The 24689-nt window shown below is 42.8% G+C and overlaps 2 protein-coding genes across 3 annotated transcripts; one reads left to right on the forward strand and one right to left on the reverse strand.

The window, feature by feature from the left end:
- Positions 1-81: 81 nt before the first annotated feature.
- aunip (aurora kinase A and ninein interacting protein) lies at positions 82-2414 on the forward strand. Its single transcript, XM_086192881.1, has 4 exons — positions 82-191; positions 517-629; positions 786-942; positions 1086-2414. The coding sequence occupies exons 2-4, from the start codon at positions 540-542 to the stop codon at positions 2081-2083; spliced, it is 1245 nt and encodes a 414-aa protein (XP_086049007.1). The 5' UTR covers positions 82-191; positions 517-539; the 3' UTR covers positions 2084-2414.
- On the reverse strand, positions 2333-23834 carry cap2 (cyclase associated actin cytoskeleton regulatory protein 2). Of its 2 annotated transcripts, none has more exons than XM_086192878.1 (13): positions 23469-23834; positions 18471-18589; positions 18255-18355; positions 16510-16587; positions 9846-9989; positions 9280-9365; positions 8652-8757; positions 4752-4938; positions 4425-4594; positions 4123-4246; positions 3903-3985; positions 3582-3725; positions 2333-3507 (listed from the first exon to the last, which is right to left on the reverse strand). In XM_086192878.1, the coding sequence occupies exons 2-13, from the start codon at positions 18577-18579 to the stop codon at positions 3424-3426; spliced, it is 1416 nt and encodes a 471-aa protein (XP_086049004.1). In that variant the 5' UTR covers positions 18580-18589; positions 23469-23834; the 3' UTR covers positions 2333-3423. The 2 variants fall into 2 exon arrangements, with proteins under 2 accessions (XP_086049004.1, XP_086049006.1); XM_086192880.1 differs by lacking the exon at positions 23469-23834 and adding an exon at positions 20115-20251.
- Between the last annotated feature and the right edge of the window lie 855 nt (positions 23835-24689).

Below are 24689 nucleotides of genomic sequence, written 5' to 3' on the forward strand. Positions count from 1 at the left end.
GGGATTTTTTAATATTTTTTTGGAACGTCTTGACCACACTTTTCAAAAAACAATTCCACTCAGTCACTATATATAGGCATCCCATCATCGAGGCGCCAGACTCAAACAGGTAACAGGCTGAAGTACATCTGAACAAAATAACTACGTGTTACTTAGTGAGACGGGAGGATATTCATCTTAGTCTTTGTGAGGTCAGTTAAAATGGGTTTTATTTCTTTTGAGATAAAAGGATAACAAAATCGATTCAACGATGAATACTCAGTTATAACGTTACCTAAAATTAGCTTTTGGCTAGCTGCTAGTTTTATGCCATACCCATTAACTTAATCAGTCATTATATGAAGTGTGTAAAAAACAAACAATCGAGGGAAGTCACTGCAAACGGTCACGAATACCAAAACCGTACATACTGAAGTTTCGTTATCGGAGTATATTGCTTTTGAAGAGTTGTTTGCTTCATTTACAAAGATTTGTTGTCACAGCTCAAACGCTAATGTTTTATATGATTTATTGCAGCTCCTTTTTCCATTTCTGTCATAATGACCTCCCAGTCAGGGCTGCAAGCCTCTGCTCAAGAGGAATGTGGTGTGTGGCTGGACACTGTGCAACTAAAACAAAAGGCCAAACAGGTACTTGTGGAAATCAGTATTCATCTCAGATGTGAAACGCCAGGTTCAGCGCTCAATTTTCAACAATTATTTAATGGAATCAACTTGTATATGTATAACTCGTAACCTTTTACAGTATTATCAATCCACATCTCTCACTAAGATTGTTTGTTTTAGAAAAGAACTGCTCGTCCGATATCTAAGCTGCTCAACCCGCTTGCTAAAGGTGGAGGCTACAGTCTGGCTGTGGCGCTCAACTTCACTCAGACCAAACTAGAAATGCCTAAGACCAAACAGAGCTGTATATCGACCTTCTTTGAATCTCAACGCAGAAGTAAGTGTCCATCAGTCGGCCAAGAGGGTGTTCTAGTTTATCAAAAATGATTTGAAGCTGGCTTATATGCTTTAATATGTTAATTCCCGCAGATTTTATTAACTCTATGCTTTCTTATTCTTTAAAAAAAAAAAAAAAAACAGTTCTCAAGAAGATGTCTTCATCTGAAGCACCCAATGCTGATTCAGTAGAATCCACCTCATCATCTACCTCAACCAAGCCGTTAGCATCAGGTGCAAAACGGAGACATGATGTGGAGTTTTTTACATCAGAGGATCAACAGCATATTAGTGTTGATGAGGGGAGGCGTGAGACGGAAGCAGCAGTGTGGCAAGAGCAGCATGAAACGTGCCAGTTACCTCAAAGTGTGTTCAGCAAAGTCAGAGAAGAGCAATCTGAGGAGACTTATCCACCAGAGAGAAAGCGAATGCTCATAGAAACCTCATCAGTGCTGGGCTACAGTCAAGCTTTTCCACTGGTGTGGAGTCAGGACCCACTGTTCAATTGTAGCCAAGATTGGGATGTGGAATTTAAGCCGATTAACCAGAATGCAGCTGAGCACTCACATGACTCAGAGCAAAGTGTCCTGAACAGTCTTCAAAGTGAGGAGGCCTTTGTTTTTCATATGGACGCGGAAGGGAAAACCTCCACTCAGAAATCTCCTAAACACTCACCTCAGATCAATTATGAGAAAGAAAACAGGTCATGTGCATCTTTTTCCCCAAGCAGACGCTCACCTGTCTCTCATCTAAGAGCTCTTTTCAGTCATAAATGGACAGAAACTGCAGCTACGTCACCTGTGAAGCATACAGCGGTACGCCCGAGGACCAAGGCTGACAGAGAAAACACCCTCAACTCACAGTTCAGGTGGGCCAAACAGAGGAGCTCCTCCCTGAAGAAAACAGGAACGCATCAGCAAGTCGTAGAGGAAGAGGACAGCCTGGCCAGTTTGTTCACGCAGGACTCTGAAGGCTTCAAGGTGATAGCTCACCGTGGTCTGCGGGCCAGGAGTCCACTTAAAGATCAGAGCAACACGAGAAGAAACTGTACCTATAAACGTTTGGTTGAGGAGGAGGATGAATATGATGAGGAGATTCTCTTTACTCAGGACTCTCAAGGAAACGTGGTGATCAAACACTGAAACCTGGACTTTACTTTAACAGTAAAGCTGCAGTTCTTCCAGGCAGGCGTTGGTGACATCATCTCCAGTTGAAAACCGATTCATTGGCTACTGTAAATCTGACGTTCTTCTCCGTGATCGTTTTTCTCCATCTGTTAATCTTCTAAATGTTTCTGAACGTTTGTTTTGGGGTTTTTTTGTCCAATTTTTATTCCTCTTTGTTGCCTCGGTCCTTCAGCTTCTTTCATCAAAGAACACAGACGAGCAGAATTGAAGGTTTTGATTTTATTCTGAAAAATGATACACAGTAACGTCAAATTGTTTTCATGTACATTAAAAGTTTTGAAAAGCACTAGTGTTGTTTAAAGGCATACTACAGTAATGTGGTGCTGGTACATACTGAGATACTAATTTTAATCAGCTGATGTCCTGTGCCCAGTGTTTGAGATTTATCAGAGCTGAATAATTCCTTCATACGCAGCGTTGTTAGTGACATCTGCCGTCGATGTGAAATATTAATATTGCTATAAGTGTCACAACAATTTAGGGTTAAATGTACTACATGACACTGAAAAAGATGCACTTCAGAAGAGTTGCGATGAAAACTTGACTGGACTGAAATAAAACTGATTACCGGCTACTCTGATAATACATTTATTTCAGTCATTTTCCAAGTAAAAATGTCCAAACATTTGCTGGTTAAACATAGCGAGGAACGGTCTTTGGGTTTGGAACAAAAGAAGCTGTTTGAATTTGTCATCAAGGGTTCTTTAAAACATTTCCTGACACTGTCATGGACATAAAGATTAATTGTAAAAATGACTAACAGTCAGTTGGAGCCCAATACCAAAGATACACTTAACAGACAGAAAAAATACCAAACTCTCCTGTACGGTTGATTGCTTGGTCACTGAATATCTTTGTTTTTTCCTTCTGCAGTGGTTTATCACTCACTCTTACAGTAGCAGTCCTTATTGTGGTGCTCGAGCAGCATTTGGATTAATCTGAGGATGCTGTGTTTCAGTGGTTACATATTCTTACATAAATGCCTTTTTCGATGGCAGAGAAATGTGGGGGAGAGCTAATCTACTGGGTTTGTGCTGCTCAAAACCTGAGATCAAATATTTACTGTGTTTTGGTGGAAGTGTTATCTGCATAATTGACTCGCTGACTGGTTTGCAACAATCAGCTTCTCCTAAAGTGCTCGAGAGACTTTGCGTTGGAAACAAATACAGCAACAATGACCTGACCCATAGAAAATTCATTGCAGTTCCTGTTTGTAAAATCCCTTCTCTATCTCTGAAATTCCAAAGGTGGCATTGGTGGTGGTGGTGGTGGTGGTGGTGATGGCAAAGCATCGTTCACCCTGCAATCTCAGTGGGTTCTGTCACCAGTTTGGATCCATCCCACACGGTCTTGAACTGCTCGTGAACCGGGAACTCTTTCTGTAAACGGAACGATTCCTGTTAACGCAGCTGCGACACAACAAATCCATCCCCGTGATTAAGGGTTGACTCACGTAGTCGTCGTCTCCTTGTGGAATCAGGATGTTCATCTCAGAGCTCTTGGCACTCACGATGTCACAGTTCAAGGAGTCCTTACTCAGGTAGACCTGGCAGCCCTCTGTTTTGTTGATGGAAATGGTGGGAACTGAGCCTAACACCTAACCACGCACACATGTAGCCATTAGTAGTTGTGAAGAGAGACAAAGTCGTTGACACCTGACGTTGTTGTTGTTGACACAACGATGACACCAGTGCTTACCTGCTATTAAGATACCAAATTGATTTATCACATTAGAAAATTTGAATCCAGCGTAACGTGGAAATGTTTTGCTCGCCTGTAACTGAATGGCCTTGGAGTTGATGATCTCCACGATCCCGACGACGTTCTCAAAAACCAGACCCAGCTTCTTACAGTCATCTGAAGGGCGCCAACACACACAGTATTAGAACCTGATATTTCAAGTGCTGAACTATGCACTTGAAATTCATGGTACCAGATCTGTTCAGCTATGAGTAACCCATAAATCCCCCCACCCCCTGCTGCAGGCAGCTCACCTACGATGATGGAGTTAATCTTTCCTTTGACCTGCAAGGTGGAGTTGTTACAACGGAAGACATACACCACTTGTTTGAGCTCCGTCTCCTCAATCACCAGGTCGTGTTTCTGCTCAAAGTTTTCCTACAAAAAAGAGGCAAGTTCACGTTCTGTAAATGTGCGTGGGAGGGAATCGGGATGGATACGGCCGCAAACAAAAGTTCAGACAATCCCTGCAAAATTCACCTCAGGTATTTCATTTCAGAATGATCCTTTTGTTATAATTCTAATTCCTGAGAGGGGCAGCAAACATTTCACATACCACCCTCCATTTCTTCCCCTCCAGCTCCAGCAGAGGGGGTCTTTTCTGGGCAGCTGTTCTGGGAGCTGATTTCACAGAGCCACTGCTGCTGCTGCTTTTGGTTGGGGATGCTTTGGAGCGCAGATTCGGGTTCTTATGGGTCTTCTGGTTGTCTGAGATGTGCTTCAGACCTACAGACATATGAGAGGAATTAGATCTTAGTCCCCCACCAGCCCGACCTCACCCACCGGAGATAAGACTCAGTGTGGACAGCCATCCATCAACATCCATGTCATGTGTGGACATGAGGATATTCCCTTGTTTTCACAAGTCCACCAATGAACCCACCTTTAGTGATGTCCAAGCCCTGGTTCAGCTGGGCGAACAGTGCAGAGTGCTGGGCTGCTGCTCCACCGGCCTGGGGCTCATCGTCCGTGAAGACTGGAGGAGGGCCTGGAGGAGGAGGAGGTGGAGGAGGAGGAGGGGGGCAGGGAACAGAGGGGGCCTCAAAGAGAGAGGGAGGGGCGATGGGGCCCTGTGGGATGAGGATAGAACCAGTTCATGTCTGTGTATTTGGTCACACTTTATATTCAAGGGTACATCAGTAATGGTTACTTCATGCTTTGTTAACTGTTAGTTAACTGATGTGTCCTAATGTTTTTCATGTTTACTATTAAAAGCAAAGACTGATGAAAAATTGGGTGAGGGAGGGATGGGGGGGTTGGGCTAGGTCTCAAAGAACTTCATTAAAAGTTAACCATCAGCATTTTTGTCTGTAACTAAGCATTAAGTAACTGCTAGTAATGCAGCTTTATTGTAAAGTTGTACTTTTTCATGAGAGAAAACATAAATTTCAGATGTTTTGTGGATGCAGTAACAGCTATCTCCATTAGGGGGAGTATTGCATTCGAAATCTGTTGAAGTTTGTGGCAGATGATTTTGCTTTGGGTTGATTTTGAGAGATGCAACAGAGTTTCTGTTGCAAGAAGAACTTTTGACTTTTAGAACACATCAGAAGTGGTGAGATGATGTGGTTTCACTGCTCACTTCTCTTCCTGTCGTTACCAAGAGGTTAAAACCATCCTAAACCTCTGAGTGTCAGTGCTAACTAGGACACACTTTGAAGGAACATGAAAACACAGGAGGAATTCTCATCAAAATATTTCACTATGGCTGAAACTTTTCATCTGAAGGAAATGTTTTGGATGTTTTTTGGTTTTTTTTCTTTGTGTTATACTGTGCATACATCCTCAAAATGTCGGTAGACATTCTTGGGATCTCAAAAGAAAAAGAAAAAAAAACCAAGAGAATGCGATTTCTGAAAAAAGTGTGAGAGGTCACATCATCAAATAGAACACTTTGAAATCTCTTGTCTTAATCCACGTATGCAGGCCCGCTGTGTGTCTTGCTTCTTGCTTCTGACCGTGGACGAGATGATTCCCAATATATTTTTGGCAGAGTATTTTAGGAGACTGTTCAAAGAGAGCAGTTTTAGTGCCCCTCTGGCTCAAGGCCAACTGCCCCGTGTCCCCTGCTCATCATAAGAGAATACACGTCTACAGGTCACAATTTGGTAAAATTGGATTTTAAAAAAATGTCTTGCACGAGCACCACAACTGTAGTTTCCTGCCTGAGTGAGAAAAACCTTAAGCGAAGCACTAAACCGTATTTCTCGCTACGTTGAAGTCTCTGTGATCAAAATGATGTATGAGTTATGGCATGATAACAAAAAAAGCTTGCAATAAATGAACCAGACATTCGACACGCAGATTTTTTTGTTTTAAACCAAAACCTTTTGCTTTTGAGGAGTATTTGGCAGAAAAGGTATTTGAAAGGAAGCACATTATTGTCAAATCCACTGTTTCAACAGTCAGAACTCAGTCAATATTCATACTGCCGACGGACGCAGCTCTGAAAACATTTCTACATTTCTTCTAACTTTACTTTCGGTCTACTGCTGGTGCTGTGGATGAGCCAGACTCGGGCCGTGGAACGAGTGTATACTGGGCCAGAAATACACAAGCATGCAGCCCAAGTATTTGCTGGATTCATCTGGGTATCTGTGTGTCGCTGCTGCAATTAAAACCCATAGCAGCGTCAGCTCGGCCGCGCTGTGTCATTTACAGACAATGACACACAAACACACAAACTTGCATGACTACCAGAGATATACAACCACACACACTCGTCACAGCGGTCGAGAGGGTTGAACTGCTGACACTAATTGACTACATATCACTGCTGAACAGTTAATATCTGTAGCTTGGGTCAGCTGCTACATGAGCACTTTTACGTTTTCATGTATGTTTCATTTCCTACTACTAAACTCAATTAAAATGATTAATGAAGGCAAACGAAATAAAATGAATCTACTTTATAATCCATTAATCACCACAGTGATTTTCAAGTCAATAGTTCAGATTTAATAGGATTAAGATATTGAAAAGTTGCTGATTTGTTAATCTTATATGATTATTAATGAATAAATGTCCTTTTTTGTTAAGCATTTGGAGAACAGAACCCTCCAATTAACTGCTACCTAAAATAACTGTCATAGACCTACATCATTTTGTAGAGAAAATATCTAAAATGCATTTAAGCGATTAGACACCTCCATAAATTGCCTAAAAGAGCCTAAATGAGGTTGACAGCTGTAACGAATATTTGAAGCTGAGTGGAGAATGAGTGTGTCACTAAAGCCTGGTGTGTGCTGCAGATGACTGCTGCATTGAGGGGCCACCAGTCCTGCAGTTTAGGTTACGATGTCGACTGTGTGTGTGGATACAGGCTCTTTGTCGGGGTTCTTCTATGAAGAAAACCTCCATTCAAGTAAACCCTGAGGACCACCTGTTAGTACCACACACTCCTGCCCTTGTACGCACACACATCATCCCTCACTCGCGCTCCGTTGTCTGACAGCAGGGGCGACAGCTGACACACACAGCTACTGCAGCCTCTCAAGTTTCTCCGTGCAGGAAAAACACATGTGAGCACATTTGTTGAACATTAGTTCCGCTTGAGGTTTTAAATGACTCATTTTGGAGTTTAAAGAATACCGACACCACTTTCAAACCTGGCCCTCAAATATGATGGCCAGGGGACAGTTAGCTTCGCCTAGCATAAAGACTGGTACAGAGCGATCGTACGGAAACTATGTCGCTGAACTTTTAACACGGCATTGCGCTGTGGTGGTACGTAACATGGTGGCACCACCGAAAAAAGTCATGCAGCTGCTGTCAGTGAGTGAAGACAAAATAAGCTTCTAAACTGCAAAATCACATTCAAAGCCACCTTTAGCATCACACTGTCAAAATTTGTTTCTCTGTCATCAACAAAAAAAGATCTGAATCGCTTTCCCTCCCTTGTGCTGGCATGTAATTTTAACAGATGCCATGCAAAGAGGATGTGGTCATTTTTAACAGCAATTTCATGTATTTTTCCGAAGTCTTGTTGGGTAACAGCTAGCCTGGGGTTATCATAAATTCAGCAACTCTAAAAGGCTGTTCTGAACAAATCATATCTCATTTAATGAATCGGCACAGAATCCAGAACAACATAAAATTATTTCTTGGCCGAGGCCTTTCTTTTCACAAACTCAAGTCCAAACCAAATATTTCCCAGTCTTTATGCTAAGCTACCGCTTTAATTTACAGCACACCTGTATTAGATGTTAGATGAGTTTTAGATGCAAAAATGTTTCAGTCAGCCTTCCACACATGATTATAGAATCAAATCTATCCAGTGAGAAAAAGAGGTCAAGTGTTCATTGCTAGATGTGGTTTTGAGTCATCGTAATCCCTGGGATCTGGTGAGCACGCAGAAGACAGGAATCGCTGAGCAGACATCCATAAACAGAAGTGAGTGACGGAGGCTTTGTGAGCTCCATGAAGAAGTTCAGTGGTTCATTCATGCTCTCCGCTGCAGAGTTTATGTAACCGGCTGCACCATAACTAAAAATGGAAGTGTACGCAAATGGAAGAGTTAATTTGAGCTCTGATATAGAAAGGCCTGTGAATGGAAACTGAGCGGAAATCTGCCAGGATAGTAAACAAATGTTACAGGGGGATTTCTTGTTTTTAGGCAAAGGTTCAATAAAAAATGAGGAGAAGCGTAATCGCATAATCAGCATAATCAATTCTCCCATTTTTTTTTCCTCACAGGACGTTTGCTTAAATATGATGAACAATAAAAAAAGATGTAACAAATCACAAGACACGGATTATACAGCTGTCAAAGTGTTACACTCACACTCTTGCTCCAGACCAGTCCGGTGGTGTGGTGCTGTTTGATGAACGACTGCATCTCAGTCCAGATTGACAGATAGGAGCGCACCCAGTCAATGTGGCGTCTGTCACTGGGAGAACAAACAGAGAGGGTGGCGGAGGGGAGAATAAGAAAGGAGCGAGCAAAGGGGAGAGAGAACTAGAGAGGAAGAACATCAAGAAGGTGACGATCCAGTAGTTTAGAGCTACATTTTCATGCATGCAGGAGATGTTGTAGCGTTTGTAAAAACAAAGTCACTGCACGTGTCTGTTAATTTGCATGTTGAGCGATTCAGTCAGCTAAATATTACAAATTTAAGCAGATTTGACAAACCGTAGTAATGCTGATGACTCTACACTCACTAACTAAGGTGGTTTTATCTGACATCAGGACAATGCTTGAACCCTTGTACACGCCAGCATCTTGTGGCGTTCATGTTTCCGATTTAAAGAAACATAAATCATTTTTTTCCTTTACGGTCACTCCATATGAACGTCAGAGGTCCAACAGAACCTCCACCGGAGCCACTCACATTTTCCTACTTTCACAATGACCTTGATAGCTGCCGAACCTTGAGAACATCAAGCTGTGTCAGTTTTGTCATCATATTTACGTTTCCTTGTAGTCCTTCAGCACGCGGTTGGTGTAGAAGGTGGCGGCGTCGTTCATCTCTTTCACATAGGGACCCGGCTTCTGGTTCTGAGGGGTGGATTTTATTGGAAACAGTGTGAGGTAAAGACTGAACCTGCCTTCTTCTGGGAGTAGAAAGACGTCCTGGTGGAATCTTGAACCTAAAACTCTGATGTGTTTGTAGATAAACGGGTCCTGACAGCAACCTATACTGAACAGAGCCTCAACAAGAGGTTTTTGTTTAAGATGTCAAGGTTAATGTAAATTATATCGTCTGTAACATGGCAACAAAACAAGGGATTTTAAACTCATACCTCTAGTTGTTTTTACTTTAAATGGTTTTAAACAGACATAGTGTGCATCAGTCTATCATCAACTCATGAATGAAGCATTTATTGCTTTATGATTATCTGGTTTAGAGATTCCATCGACTTCAGTGTAGGATCATGTATCATTGTTTAAGGTCTTCTACTCTGTTATGATGTCCTCCACTGTGCTACCCTTGATGAAGAGAGTGAGTGTTTGTATATATCCATTATGTGGCCTCACCACAGCCACCCAGCCCAGGGCGGGGATACTCTCGCTGACAGCTGAAAGGTGGTTAAAGAGGATGCTGCCGCGGTTTCGCTCCCGGAAGCTCTGGATCTCCTGGATGTGATCAGAAATCGGCTTCAGCAGGTCACGAAGCTCCGTCTGGAAGAGGAAGCAGACAAAGAAGATGAGCCATTGGAGCAGCGAATGGAAATTAAAAGTTTGTCACATACTGCAAGATTTAGTGTTGTTTTTCTTTGTTTGTTTTTTCCTTTTTCCATAACCTCCATGACTCAAAGCAGTACCGGATGTGAGCACTGGACTGGAAATAAAGAGTACGCCTCAGTTTACCAAATCAATGTATAAAATAACTTATTTTCATGCATTCCCCATAGACAGGAGCCATTGTGTTTTTGTGCTCCGTCCCATTTTGTTTACAGGATATCTCAGTCACACCTCGGGAGAATTTCTTTAAATTTGGCACAAATGTCAAGGTCGAAGATCAAGCTCACTGTCACCCCACGTTATATCCGTGACAGGCACACACCGTGGCTGTGTACTTTTCTGAGTTTCTAGTTTATTGAATTCTTACAAGACACATCAGCCACCTGCCGTAGCAGTATATTGAAGTAAACTCAATGCTGTACAAGCGCAACAAGGTTTGGTGGAAACACTTTTGGATTAAAAATCAAATCACAAATAGCTAAGAAGTTGTTTTAAAAATCCAACGTCTCAGATAGTTTTGATTTCATAACCCGAGTTCCATTCCCCTGCCGCCCATACTCAGCAAGCTCTCTGTGCCAGCCAATAATTCCTAAACGAGACTACATGCAGGACAGAAACTAATTTTATAAGCCAGAGCTTTTTTCCATTGGAACTTCCAGATCTCAGCTACAGTATAGTTGGTCTCCCAGCTCCCCCTTCCTATAAACATTCCTCGGTTCATGGGGAGATCCCTCTGGCCTTGTAAGGCATACCGCTCCTCCAGTGTTTACAGTTTACCTATCAAACACACTTCGATGCAGGAACACAGTGTTTCCTTGGTGAACTGCAGCTTTCTTATTCTGATCTGCAGCGGAGCGACTGCTATGTGAAGCGGCTAATACTTATGAGCCTTATTCTGAAGGTTATTTAAAGCGAACACCCTGCAGTTTTCTTCCATTGTCAAGTAAATGACATGGTAAACTATTATGGCTGATAAGATGTTGGTTTGTGTAAGAATGACAAGACATCTCTCACACTCGCGTTGCTATAGTATCTGTTTGGAGTCCCATGATGTGAGGGGTGCATACAGAGGTGACTGTGTAATTCTATTGTTGCATGCAAAGAAGCAATAAAACAGAGGTAAACTCTTCCCTAACAAATTCTTCCCCGAATGAGATGCACATGATCTCCATAAGCTGAAGGACAGACGGCCCTTTCTCTGCTCCTCCAGCTGCTTTTATTCTCAGCTAATATCGGCCTGTGAGCTGCTTTGAAGTGATATCTGCACCCATCCACACCACAACAATTTGGGATGGAGCCTACAGTGTTTGCTGGGACGTAATGTAGGTTAGTGAGGAACTCATGTAAAAAGAGATTCATAGTCACAACATTCAGTTTCAATCTTTCAGGATCCATTATGTTTCAACGATGTTCCAAAACGGCAGAATCTTTGCTTCGTCACTGCCACTTGTGACTCTGGGACAGTGTGGAGGAACAAAGGCGCCATCAGGGGTTTCCACCAGAAATGTTGCTGGCTGGGGAGTGAATCAATTTTAACTTGTTAGTTAATCAGAAGATGGCAGATGCAGGGATTGGCTTAGGTCTTGAGGAGTTTTAGTACACCACCCATTCTGTTAATTACAGAGCTGTCCCATGTAAGACAGTTGAGTCTTGCATTCCTTCCCATACTGGCTGGATGAGTAACAGACTGACACTAGAGGGAATACAGAAATACAGGCCAGCACTTGGCTTGATGGTATCAGCATAAATGAATTCGAAAGCCAACTGCTGGATATATCAGCAAAGGTTTTCTGTCGTACAAGGCAACCTGCAGAAGAGGCAGCATGCCTCAGGAGAGCAACAATCCTTTCATGTCAGAGCCCAAAAGCAGCAGTCTGACAGTGCTAATTATAAACTCTATCCATTCAATGATGGGAAACCATCATCTGATTGATTACATTTCCTTTCTACTTGTATTCACAAGTAAGTGGTACATAAATCACCCCGTACTCAGATTATCTTGTTACTGCTACAGGGCTGCTCTGCACATTTTGGCTCTTGTGGTGGGCGTGACTGGTGCCATTGATGTATGGAAGGTCCCAAACATAATAGTAACGGATAAAAGGGTTTATGTAGCTCCATTTACAGTGAAAATGCGACGTAGCCTGAGAAAATAATAAAACAGGGAAACTCTCCCCCGGAACTGAACACATTTTACCCGTAAAAAAACTTGATAAAAATCAGAATCTGAGCCAAACACACTCCTTCAGTCCACAGCAGGAGGAACCGAGATGTGACTGCTTACTCAGGTGTAAACTAAGTACAACAAATCCTTCAAATAAGCAGAGGAAAATTATTCAAAACAGCAAGGTAGGTCATCATTTCAACCTCTATTCACGAGTGTAATGAGGTGCAGAGAATGAAGTATATTACTGTCAATGCAAATGTGGAGTCTTTGCTATTGGTAAAAGGTCAGCCAAGGTAGAGATGTGCCCTGTATACGTGATGAATACAGACAAAGAGAGAATGAGCCGGCAGAGGGATCAAAAGCGTCGGATCACATTATACGAATGGCGGCGAATGAGCTCAGTGTATTACAACAGCACGGTGTCCGTGCCTTGACTTCCTATACAAGCACTGGATCAAAGATAGAAGAGAGGAGGGCGACAATGGAAGAACAGCTGTCAGAGGGTTTTTAACACTGTGTGTGAACGGCCAGCAACCCAGACAAACACAGATAGATCACATGAGAAAGACACTCTTTCTCTCAAACACACGCACACGCACACACGCACACACACACACACACACACTGACAACAGGCTCAAATATAGAACATGCCCATAAAAAGTCAGGGACCACAACAGCGCTGCTCTGGAGAGAAAGGCCAGCAGATTGTAAGCTCTGTGTGTGGGTAAGACAAATGGGGGTTGGGTCATCCTGACTGTATATAGAGACCTGAGGTCGCGAGTGAGCCTCACTTCCACAAGTGAGGCTCACTGCATTTTCTTCAATCCGATCATGAGTATTATAGCATCTGGGTTCTACACTTTTATGGAATCTCAGAACTTTATCGGGGGGGGGGGGGGTAAATTTTTTTTGTTGTTGTTAATCAGCTGCCACAGCTCTCCAAAGAAATTTGACAGCATGTTGATACCATCTGTGTTTTCTAAGCAGAAGTGATTTTTGGCACAACTTCATCTGCTTCCAAGGAACAGAGAAGAGGGAAACAAAATCTCAAGAGTCCAGATACACTTGTATATGGAACAACTTCATCATGAGATGGTCACAAACTACAATCTGTTTTTCAACCTTGAGAAGTTTCCTAGCTTGAAAATACCTTTTAAAATGTGTTTGTGACGATTTGTTCTGAAAGATCTGCTGCATAAACAGGAGCTTAATAAAACAACAGTGTTAGAACAGTCAAACAAATATGAAATATTAAGTCTGTAATATAGTTTAATTAGACACATGTCCCATCACCCATTGGCTCGCGATGTGGTCATCGCCATTTTCATGTTTTGCAACGAGCACTGGAGCTAGTACGGGAGCTTTAAGGAGTTCTCTATATTCTAATTCAGCCTGCCCTGACAGTGACTCATCGGCTCTGCCCTAAAAACATGACCTGCTTGTTTATTATCAATTAACTCTCAATGGAATCATACTCTACTCATGGATGTCATGCTGTATTAAAGAACACTCAAAAATACAGCCATTACAACCAGATATCCTTAAAAAATATATATTTCCTGACCTAATAAATCAATTTTCAAAGACAAATTTGACTCTGCAACCAGTGGAGTCGCACCCTGCTGGCCATTAGATAGAATGCAGGTTTAAGACACTTGGCTCAGACATAGAAAATCTGTCCAGTCAGACATTTTTAAGTTTGCTCTAAAACCTCCAGCTGTAGATGACATAAAATCCAATCAGTGCATATGGTTAGTAACCAAAATGAAATATTCAAAGTTGTACAATGCAGTGAAACAGGACATGACGTGACATAAGTTCCGAGTCATGTCAGACATCAGTCTTGTCACAATAAAGTCCTCATTTCAATCCTTTATCCATCCATCCATCCATTTTCTGTATCGCTTATCCATTATGGGATGATGGGGGGGGGGGGGGGGCTGGAGTCTATCCAAGCTGACATTGGGCAAGAGGCGGGGTTCACCCTGGACAGGGCCAACACATATAGACAGGCAACCATTCACACTCACAGCCACGCCTACAGCCAATTTAGAGTCTGGATTAACCTCGTCCCCTCTTGATGTCTCTGGACTGTGGGAGGAAGCCGGAGTACCAGAGAGAACCCACGCAGGCACAGGGAGAACAAGAAGACTCCACACAGAAAGATCCCATGCCTGAGCCAGGGCTCAAACCAGAACCTTCTTGCTGTGAGGCCACAGTGCTAAGCACCGCACCACCGTGCCGCCCTTTTGGATAGTCCAGTTTACTAAAACAACATAGCTTGCCATTGGCTAGTCATGCCATTATTAAGTCCCACTGGCCTCATGAAACAACAGCAACCTCTGAGCAAGCTAGCTAGTAGCAAACTACAAGCAGAAAATGACATGTTTTAATAGACACTTTAATCAATGACGAAGGTCTGTTTGGTTCTTTCGGTTAAGGTTTTTAGTGTATATGAGACTGAACATGAATAAATTAGTTTCCTGAATAGAACAATGTTTTGTAAGGAATCATGACTCTGCATCCTGGAGTTGGCACCATCCTCTATGCTCATGATTGACTTTCAGAAAAGCCAGGCGTTTCAATGGAGGGATGTCTGGCAATTTGAAACTACCTTTTGGCCAACAGTGAAACTAAACTTAATCCCCTTTCTCCTCATATCTGTTTTCTCCCACCCCACCACCTCCTCTCTTGGCTCAGTCACTCTCACTTTGTCTTTGGTTCCATGTTTGACCATCACTGAACACTCTTTTCACCGCTTCTCAAACAGTGACCTGACAGATAGGGAGTGATTACTTCCTGGTGGGCTCTGTGGAAACACACACACACACACACACACACAAACACACACACACACACACACACACACACACACACACACACACACACACACAAAAAACACAGAGGGCCAATGGGATGATATCATATCGGCTCCCACAGTTCCCCCCACCCTTCTTTTCTCTATACATGAACATGCTGGGAATGTGTTGTAGTAGCGTTTTCTTAGTTGAGCAGCAGCATAATCCCTCTGTGAACAGGCCGGCCTGCTGGGGAACACAGGAGGGGAGGACGCAGACAGACACATGGGACCATGATACAATTCATGTCTCTCTAAGCCAGCTACATTAAAGTTTTGGCCCCATTTGCGTCTAATTATAAGGAGAATTCAGCAGCGTCTGCCGGTCATGACGATTGCATGGAGTCACACGTCACTTTTACTTCAGTTGTACCAGACCCTGCTGAATTAAACTGAATGACTTTTACCCTGAAAGTCCACCCATTGTCCATTGTCTTCCGCTTATTCCTGTTAAGGGTCGCAGGGGGGCTGGAGCCTATCCCAGCGGCTACGGGCAAGAGGCGGGGTTCACCCTGGACAGGTCACCAGTCCATTGCAGGGCCAATTTATAGAGACAAACAACCATTCAGTCAATTTAGAGTATCAATCAGCCTCGTCCCAAATTGCATGTGTTTGGATGGTGGGAAGAAGCCGGAGTACCAGAGAGAACCCACGCAGGCACGGGGAGAACATGCAGACTCACATAGAAAGATCCCGTGCCCGAGCCGGGACTTGAACCCAGAACCTTCTTTCTGTGAGGCGACGGTGCTAAACACTGCACCACCGTGCCGCCACCCTGAAAGTCATTATTGCCTAAAATTTTTGTGGGCAAAAGGCTAAGCCACAATACCATAATGCAACACCCTACTCCACCAGCAGCTGGTATGTGCTGTATTGTGTTTTTGTGCCCTTTATATGAAGGATGGCTTGGCTTGGAGGTGGTAGAGGAAGAAAGGCAATGACCTGGTTTGTGTGGTTCACTGTCATTGCCATAAATTAAAACAAGTGCACCATCTTTCCATGTCCACGGAGTTAAATAGAGAGTATCAACAAGTACAGTTTTGTTTGGGTCATTCATGAGAAACATGTCAGACCTTTCTGAAGTGTGCCAGTAAGCTTCTCTTTTTTCTATCTAGAGTGGATGATATCACATCTTGTGCAGGACACAGTTTTAAACTACTGACCACGGCCTAAGCAAGCTCGCCAAACTGACACATGACACTGACAGGTAAATGAAGGTATCAAGCAGCAGCGAACTAAAACATGAAGAAGCTGCTTTGTTTATTCTGGGCTATAGTCGATGCAACATGGCGAACTCCATGGAAGGAGAGCCGTTTCCTATGCAGATAAAACAGGGCTGATTCACTACAATAATCATTACAGATAACACGTGGAAAATGTTGATACCCAATGATGTCACAGTGTTGATGGCTTCATTATCTGCTGTTGTACCTGTGCAGGTTCCTGATGTGTGGTGGCCATTTTGAGGAAAATCCTTTGAGTCTGCAGGGCTTTGTTCACCATCTCCGCCTGTTGATCCCAAAAGGTTCAATTAGATTTATTAGGATTAGGATGACCATACAAGTACATGACTATATGCACAGTACATAGGGCATCATGATCAGTGCACTGGAACCATTATCATTGACATATAGGGTTTAACACATACACACACACACACACACACACACACACACACACACACACACACACACACACACACTCAGGTTTGTTTCCAGTCAGCCATGTCCTGTGTGTTTTAGCGAGGAGACCTCCAGTTGCGGGCCAAGGGAACCACCAAGGAGGCTTTATCCATAAAAGGAGCTGCCCGAACCTAAAGTAAGTACCTCTGGCCCTCCCTCACACACATCCCCTCCTCCTCTCTCTGCTCAGTGATGGGAGACAGAGATAGAGACACTCTTTCAAGCCTCACAGTGAGAAATACAAGCAACCGTTCTCTACATTTCACTTTGATTTATTTCTGACAGCCTTTACTCCTCTGTTTGGGAGCCCTCCCTATTGTTTTGGATCTGTTCCAAGGACATAACATGGCTAGTACTGCCAACTGGCTTACTGCAGAACACACTTAGAGCACTGGAGGGAGTGTGGAATCATCGCTAAATAGGAAAAGGTGCTCCACTGGCAGTTTGATATATCAATACAAGTTCAAAGTTAAATTGTGGTCCCATCCATGGCTTTGCTTGAGGGCAGGACACATACGGTCTATCTGTTTTTAGAGAATGTGTCCTGAGCAAGATACACACACACGCACACGCACACACACACACACACACGCACACACACACACACACACACACACAAAACACCATTCAACTTCAGACTTACAAAACTTATCTAACTGGGATCGGGACAGGGACAATCCTGTTTGTTTATAAATCTTTCTCCTGTGAAATAAAGGTTGTGACAGAAGGACAGTGCAAGTTTCTCCTCAGGGGAAAAATTACAGAAAGCAAGGTATGAAAAGAGTGTAAGAAAGGACTATTCCAAATTTGGTATGACCGAAGCAAATCCTGAACAACTTTAGGAATCCTATCTTACCTTACTTCATCCTATCTTATCAGGTTCGGGAATCCTGGTGTCTGTTACCTAGCAACCAATCCTAATTTTGCACCTCATCTTGTCAAGCTATCTATAACCCATAAGACTTTCTCTCATTTGGTTCTCTCTGAATTCGATCTTAACTTAATTACCATGGTAACCAAACTGTTAAAATAGCATCTGCATGATAGGAAGTTTTTGTGACACAGTCCTACATTTCCTTTTCCACTTGCAGCTTCCACACTGCAGGACGAAAGTCTCTTCAGGAAGATGATATACTCTAGATATCAAGCTGTTAAGACAAAAAATTTAAAAAAAATCAATCTCTACAAACACGAGAGGTGTCTGAACTGTTTGAGATGAAAGTAAAGCCAACTTAGATTAAAACAAAGCTGCGAGGCCTCAGAGTTCATTCATGATTGATAGTTTTCATCAGCACCAGCCTGAAAAAAACCTGCCTCCTGACTGTGGATTATGACAACAGCAGCTGGTTACATCTGCTGCAACAACTGGGGCATACACTCACTGAATACACCACTGAATCGCGTGTGTGCGGACAGGTGTGTTTGAACCACCAACAAGTATTTCAGTGAAATGAGGAGACTTCGTAGTCTTAATTTTTGGGGATGGGCCCTTACATGTTTCTCCACCTCACTTCCAATGGCTCGGCTTTGGTTCAAGTAGTCCATCACTGGGCCTCTCAGTAGCACATCGAAGGCCTCCACACATTGAGCCAGACCTGGGAACACATGGAGGAATCACTATTAATGTTCCAATGCCCTACAATGGAATCAAGCTGTCTTATTCCAGCATCCCAAACATCTGAGCCAAGTTTTATCAAAGCACAGACTTGCCTCCATTCAGACCATTGACACAGTCCCCATTAGCCATGCCACTGGACGTCGTGGACATTTGCTCCAGGCGAGTCACCGCCCGCTCCAGCCGCTCCATTAAACCTTCCATGGCGACAAACCTGTAAAAAAAAATAAAAAAATAAAAACAAAAAACGTTTTGTGAGATGTGAAGAGGAAAATCAGTGCCTTACTGTAAAGTGTTTGAATATTAGCATAATCCCTGATCTCATCTTTAGTTTTTATTATTTTGTTTATTTTCAGTCTCAACAAGAAGGTCAGAGATCAGGACTGAGTGCTAAAGAGTGAATGATCACCATTTCACATCCTCGCCCTGCTTCTGTTACTGCAGTGTTCATATGAAGCAGAGAGGGAATCTAAATTAAGTTTTTTGGCCATTTTTGGTTTTGTGAACAGGGGTGACCAAAGTTGTGCAAGAGGGTGGAGCTGGAGTGGAACGCTCCGTCCCTGATTCAGCCCATAATGAGCACAAGTTGCAAAATGAATATCGTGCTGTTCTGAAGAAGAATGAAACCAGAAATTAACATTAAATGTTTACTGAGGTAATAAATCAAGTGTGAAGTAAGCTTATTCTCTCATAGGGTTCTATACGATCCAGCTTGTTCTTGCTTTCAGTGGGGCTGCCCCCTGCTGGCCATTAAAAAGTTTGTAAGTATGTCTAGTTTTTTTTATGCTCAATTGCTATTTAAAACACAACCTATAAAAAAAAGAAATACTCCATGTAGCCACACACCCTGGGGTTAACAAGCCATCATTTGGTATAACCGACATAGAGCCACTGATGTACTTCTTTGTTTTTTTCTTAGTGAAAGGCAAACAGACAGTTACAGAGGTTAAAACCCTGCCTGAGGCTCACCAAATGGCTTGTTGCTAAAGCACTGTCAATTGCTCATACAATGTCAAAGGCTAAGATACATCCAACTAAGGCTAATAGCTAATCGTAGCTAGCACATTGATAAAGTCCAACACGCTGCTAACCGAGGCAACTACACAAATAAGAAAGGCTAACACATGGCTAACCGGGGCTAATACACGAATAGCAAAGGCTAATCATAGCTAACTGAGGCTAATTTGCTGACAACAAGGGCTGACTCAAAGCTAACAGAGGCTACTCCACAAATAACAAAGGCTAATACATAGCTAACCGAGGCTAATACACAAATAACAGAGGCTAGCATGCTGCTAACCGAGGCTAATACACAAATAACAAAGGCTAACAAATAACAAACTGAGGCCAGGACACTGATAAATAACGCTAACCCTAGCTAATTGAGGCTAATTTGCTGACAAAAAGGCTAATACATAGCTAACTGAGACTAATGCCCTTGATAACAGAAGGCTAACACATAGCAAATTATGGCATGTTGTTTGGGTATCTACATAATGTACATTTTCAAGCACAAAGGACAACTTTGGTGTCCTATTCCTGTCTTTCCTAAAAATGGAATCATGATTGTCCTACTGGATGTGTTGATGATGGCAGGTAGACTCCCCTTCATGACTCACCTCGAAACTTATATATCTTAATACAAGTGTTAAAAATAAGACACTCAAGAATAGATGCTGACACAAACATGTACACTAGAATGAACTACAAAAGAGGGAGAAACAAATCTTTAACTGTACCTGGACACCACAAAAATACATTGGAGACAGCGGCACACACCGTGTTGTATCTCCTTCCTGAGCACTGACCAGCCACATGTCTCATCATGAAGCAACTCCGGCTTGTTTCCAATATTTACAGGTCAACAAAGTGGAACTCAATCCGGCAATCGATGGCATGTTTATGCAAGGTGTCTGTTTGCACATTACTGCAAGGTAACACAGACTTCCTAATCTGACACCTGCTACCCATGTGTCCAACACACAATCAGAGGATGAGAGATTGTTTATTTGCTTTACACAACATAGTATAAAAACACCATGAGCCTCTGCATTAATATGGCAACAACGCAGACTGGAATGCGCCTCCAGGCTGTAATCTTTGTGAATTATGTCTAGTGATTATATGCTGTGAGCGGCAAACATGGCCTGATGGACGTCATCTCGTCACCTCTCTGGAGAGTTCTCTCAGCGGTGCCAGATGCCTGTCACAGGCCTCAGCTGCTATTTCTGGGTTACAACAGCACTTTTGGTCAAGACCTGAACCCTGGAGAGCTGGATAAAGGACAGATCAGGCCAGACCTGAGGCAACACTGTCTCAGGTTCACTGTCTTAAAGCAAGATGTCTATCAGTCTGTGAGCGTATGTGTATAATTTGATGTTTTATGAAGGATTTATCGCTCGTTTTTACTCACGTATCACAGTTTACCTCAGCTCATGTGGGACCACAGCACAAACTATAGCTAAACTATATATACACTACAGTATCTTATGATACATTCAATGGGGGGAAAAATACAGTCAACCACTTTCTTTACTTAAGTCCACATCAGTTTATTTGTCACTGTCTGTGTCAATAATAATAAGCTTGAGAGCCATGAGGCAGACACAGACAGCGTCTGCACTCGTTCTATTGTGGGGCTGCCAAACTCTCCATGGCAATGCAACAAGCTGTCCAAAGACTCTCTTTGCCTTTATAAACTTAATATATTCATCCCACCACAGAAACTCAATGGGAACCAAAGTGGGCTCAACCCATCTTATAAAAAAATATGTTTGACTTTGTAAAAAAATACCTTACAAGATCCCCTCTACACATATTAGTTATACAAAAATGCATTCTCCCAGTACTATAATGTGTGTCAACACAGTTTTAGAGGAAGATAACGATAATTACCACATTAAAATCCTAAACAAACCTTACAGCCCTATACAGTTCCTTTCAAACATTTTTGATTGGCTCCTACTTCTCTTCAGAGTTGATTCCCACTGTCTGGGATCTGGGAGCTTTCAAAATTCCACACAATATTTATGTCTGATTAATTTTTGGATCAGGATTAGCTCCTAAAACATTTGTGAAGTCAACAATCCTCCTTGTAGGACTGCCTCTTTAAATTAGATTTTCACTGACCATGAAGAAAGTATACGCTGTCACCGATGAAGGTGACAACAGTCTTTTGGATTAAAACTATGCACGTGCAGCATTCAATGCTGTGAAATTCAAACGTTTGACTGTGGGAATGAGAAGTAAATCTTTTTTCTTTTTCTTTTGACAGGAGGGAAACTTTAAGTACCACAAAACCATAAAATATTAAATTTAATTCAACTGCCTAGAGTTTCATAGCAGCTGTGTTAAGCAGACGTGGCTGTGTTACACACTCCTCACTCTGTTCCTGCAGACAGGTGGGCCTCGACTTCTACCACATTAAGACCCCAGACCCCAACCAACAGCTGAGAAAGCAGTGGAAAGATATTACTCTGACCGGCATGTGTCTCCTGAACTCTCCGCCCTGGTATCTGATATTTGGGTCTATATTGGGACGGGGCCTGGCGCTTGCTGCTATGAGCTATATGCTAATGTAAGTCTTGATATGGGCTAGTGTGCTGTATTCTGAGCCTTGTAGGGATAAAGTAGATGTTCACATTTTAGCCAATGCATGTTTTATTGGCTTAGTGTTTATACTGCCGCAGTCAACACCGCAGGGAGTGCTGACTTCACCAGTATGAGCTGTTGATGAAAGTCTAATGAACAGCTTGTACTGATTCAGGAAGGGAAATTAGTCCCAAAACTCAGAAATAAGTTCGCATTGTTGAACGTCCACTTCCCTTATCCCAAAGTCACTGGATTTAGAAAGTTTTAAATTAAATACCCAAAATAAAACCTGCAGTTAAAGCACAAGCTTCAGACTTTTCAACGTTCTGTTCAATGACTTAAAATGCATCTGTAAGTACCAGACTCATAAATATCAAAGCTTTTTATGTGTCTTAAAAACTGCGCTTGCTAACAACTGGCTGAACGAGGCTGCTGCAGACATTAAACTTCATCCCGCTGAAGACAGAAGTGCAGTCTTTATTTTGGCGATGCTGAAGTCATGCGTCTGCATTCACATTCAAACATAGCCAGACTTCACACCTATTTATGATTGCATTTACATGAAGAAAATCATAAAAACGGTGTCCCTTTTCAAAGACTATGTTGCTGAACAAAACGTTTAAGTCCCCCAAAACCTTTGTTAATTTCGACAATCACCCAAAATCCATCACGAAAATCCCATTTAGTTTAGGTGGAGGGAACCCATGGCGACGCTGACTTGGTCTACATAAAATAGTCATACGATTTGTCTCCTCTACAAAAACAAAAATAACAACACACATGGGATTTGGATTCTGTTGTTAAATGACCATTGGGGGAAAAAAATACTACTTAAAGTATACATCTGAGAACTCTAACTGAATTCTGAATATTAAGTAGTAATCTATGCAGATGATACACTCGATACAGGCTACTGACGTTAAAACTCATCGACTACGAAGCTATTGGGAACTTTCAAACTTCAGGTTGCTATAGCAACCGGTGAAAACGCTCTCATCCCCCTGTGGAACATTTGACTGTAGTGTCGCAGTTACATCCAGATTCTTCACGGGCTGTTCGGGACCTTTCAATCATATCACACGACCTTCATCTTTAAATGGACCTCCAGCCCGAGATTGCGGTGCCGTCTGCTGATTCTGAGGCCAAGAATGAGCTTTGAGACGCAAAAATATCTGGAACGTTAACGCACACGCAGCTGCTCATCGACACTGACGCACCAAAATAAAAGATGACATGACTCTGGCGGGCTGTCAGGACCTCAGCAGCACTCAGCCTCAAACGCCGGGCATCACCAGCCCTGCGACACTATCCCACTTTATCCAGAAGGAAAAGTTAATACTGGAGGGGCTAATGGCTCCAGTTCGGTACAGTGCGCTGTTTGAAGGAAGATTTTTTTTTTTTTTTTTTTGCGCAGACCCCCCCCCCCCCCACACACACACACACCGCCCACTCCGTAAACACACCAGAGTACAGATTGAAATGGCATGATTAAAACTTCTTACCTCCCTCCTCTGGTCGGCAGTGAATGTCTGTCGGTGTGTTGTGTTGTGGTTGTTAATAATCCGGGATGGTTTCGTCGCTTTGTGCCGTGTCGTGCGGACCTCGAATCCCCACCCCGTCACTCAGCTGCGCACAGGACCGGGACTCTTCTGGGAAGTCCTAATTAAGCAACACGGTGAACCTGAGAGCCGCGCGGCGAGCAGAGACCAGCACCATGACTCAGTGCTGCAGTATCTCCCGGGGGCCGAGGGACGTGTACCTCACAGGCAGCGGGGCAGCCTCAGACAACCAGGCTAAAAATAGACGAGACGCTGTGGGTCTGAGCGGGTCCTTTCTGGGGGGATGGGGGGGACGTATCTGTACCTGAAGGCTTCACCATCATCATCATCATCATCATCATCATTAGTGTCTGTACGCTGGCTTAACTTTGACCCGGTAGTTAAAACTCTACACTTCACAACCGAGGCGTTCGTATCAGATGTCAACAGCAGCTTTTCCATGATGGATGACGTGGCTTTTAATGTCTCAGACATTCCCTCATTTTTAAGGGTGAAGAAATTCCTAACATTTAAATTAGCTTGACGCTTCGAGGACGGATACATGGGCTAGAATTTGGGTGTTTGCTGTTGCTGTTTGTCTTATTGAATTCTGACAAAGGTCCCCCAACAACAAGTGAAATGTACTCTAAATTTATATAAAAATGTGTTGAATATGTTTCAGTGCAACAATGTACATGAGACCGTACAATGTTGGCTATTTTAACTACTCTGTATGGAAAAAAACATAAAATGAATAGTTGATAAAATCATCATTATGGTTCCCTTTTTTCCCCCTACAGTTGGTTTAATCTGTCAAACACAATTAGTGGTCTAAATAATAACTTTGATTATGGCCCTGTTCCATTTAGCTGCACCTTGTTATCACACATACTGGTGAATGACTGTGACACTAAGAGGAATGGGACTATGATTAACATTATTGACCACACCTGTGTTTACCTGCAATCTCATGTCAATATGGCTGCTGCGAAAAAGTCCTGCAGTGTACAGTTTTGTTTTTTTTTACAACAGCGCTGCTGCCATTCTGGACATTATTCTGAGGATGGAACAGCAGAATGACTGATAAAATGAAAGGGTGGAGTCAAAAGTCTGTCTATCCATCATCAACTGCTGAACCTGTTTCAGGTTGGGGGAGGGGTGTGGGGGGGTACATCCTGAACAGGC

This window comes from Aulostomus chinensis, chromosome 22 (genome assembly GCF_037954235.1).
Source record: "Aulostomus chinensis isolate RoL2024-O1b breed Wild chromosome 22, RoL_Achi_v1.0, whole genome shotgun sequence".
In the NCBI taxonomy this organism is placed as follows: domain Eukaryota; kingdom Metazoa; phylum Chordata; class Actinopteri; order Syngnathiformes; family Aulostomidae; genus Aulostomus; species Aulostomus chinensis.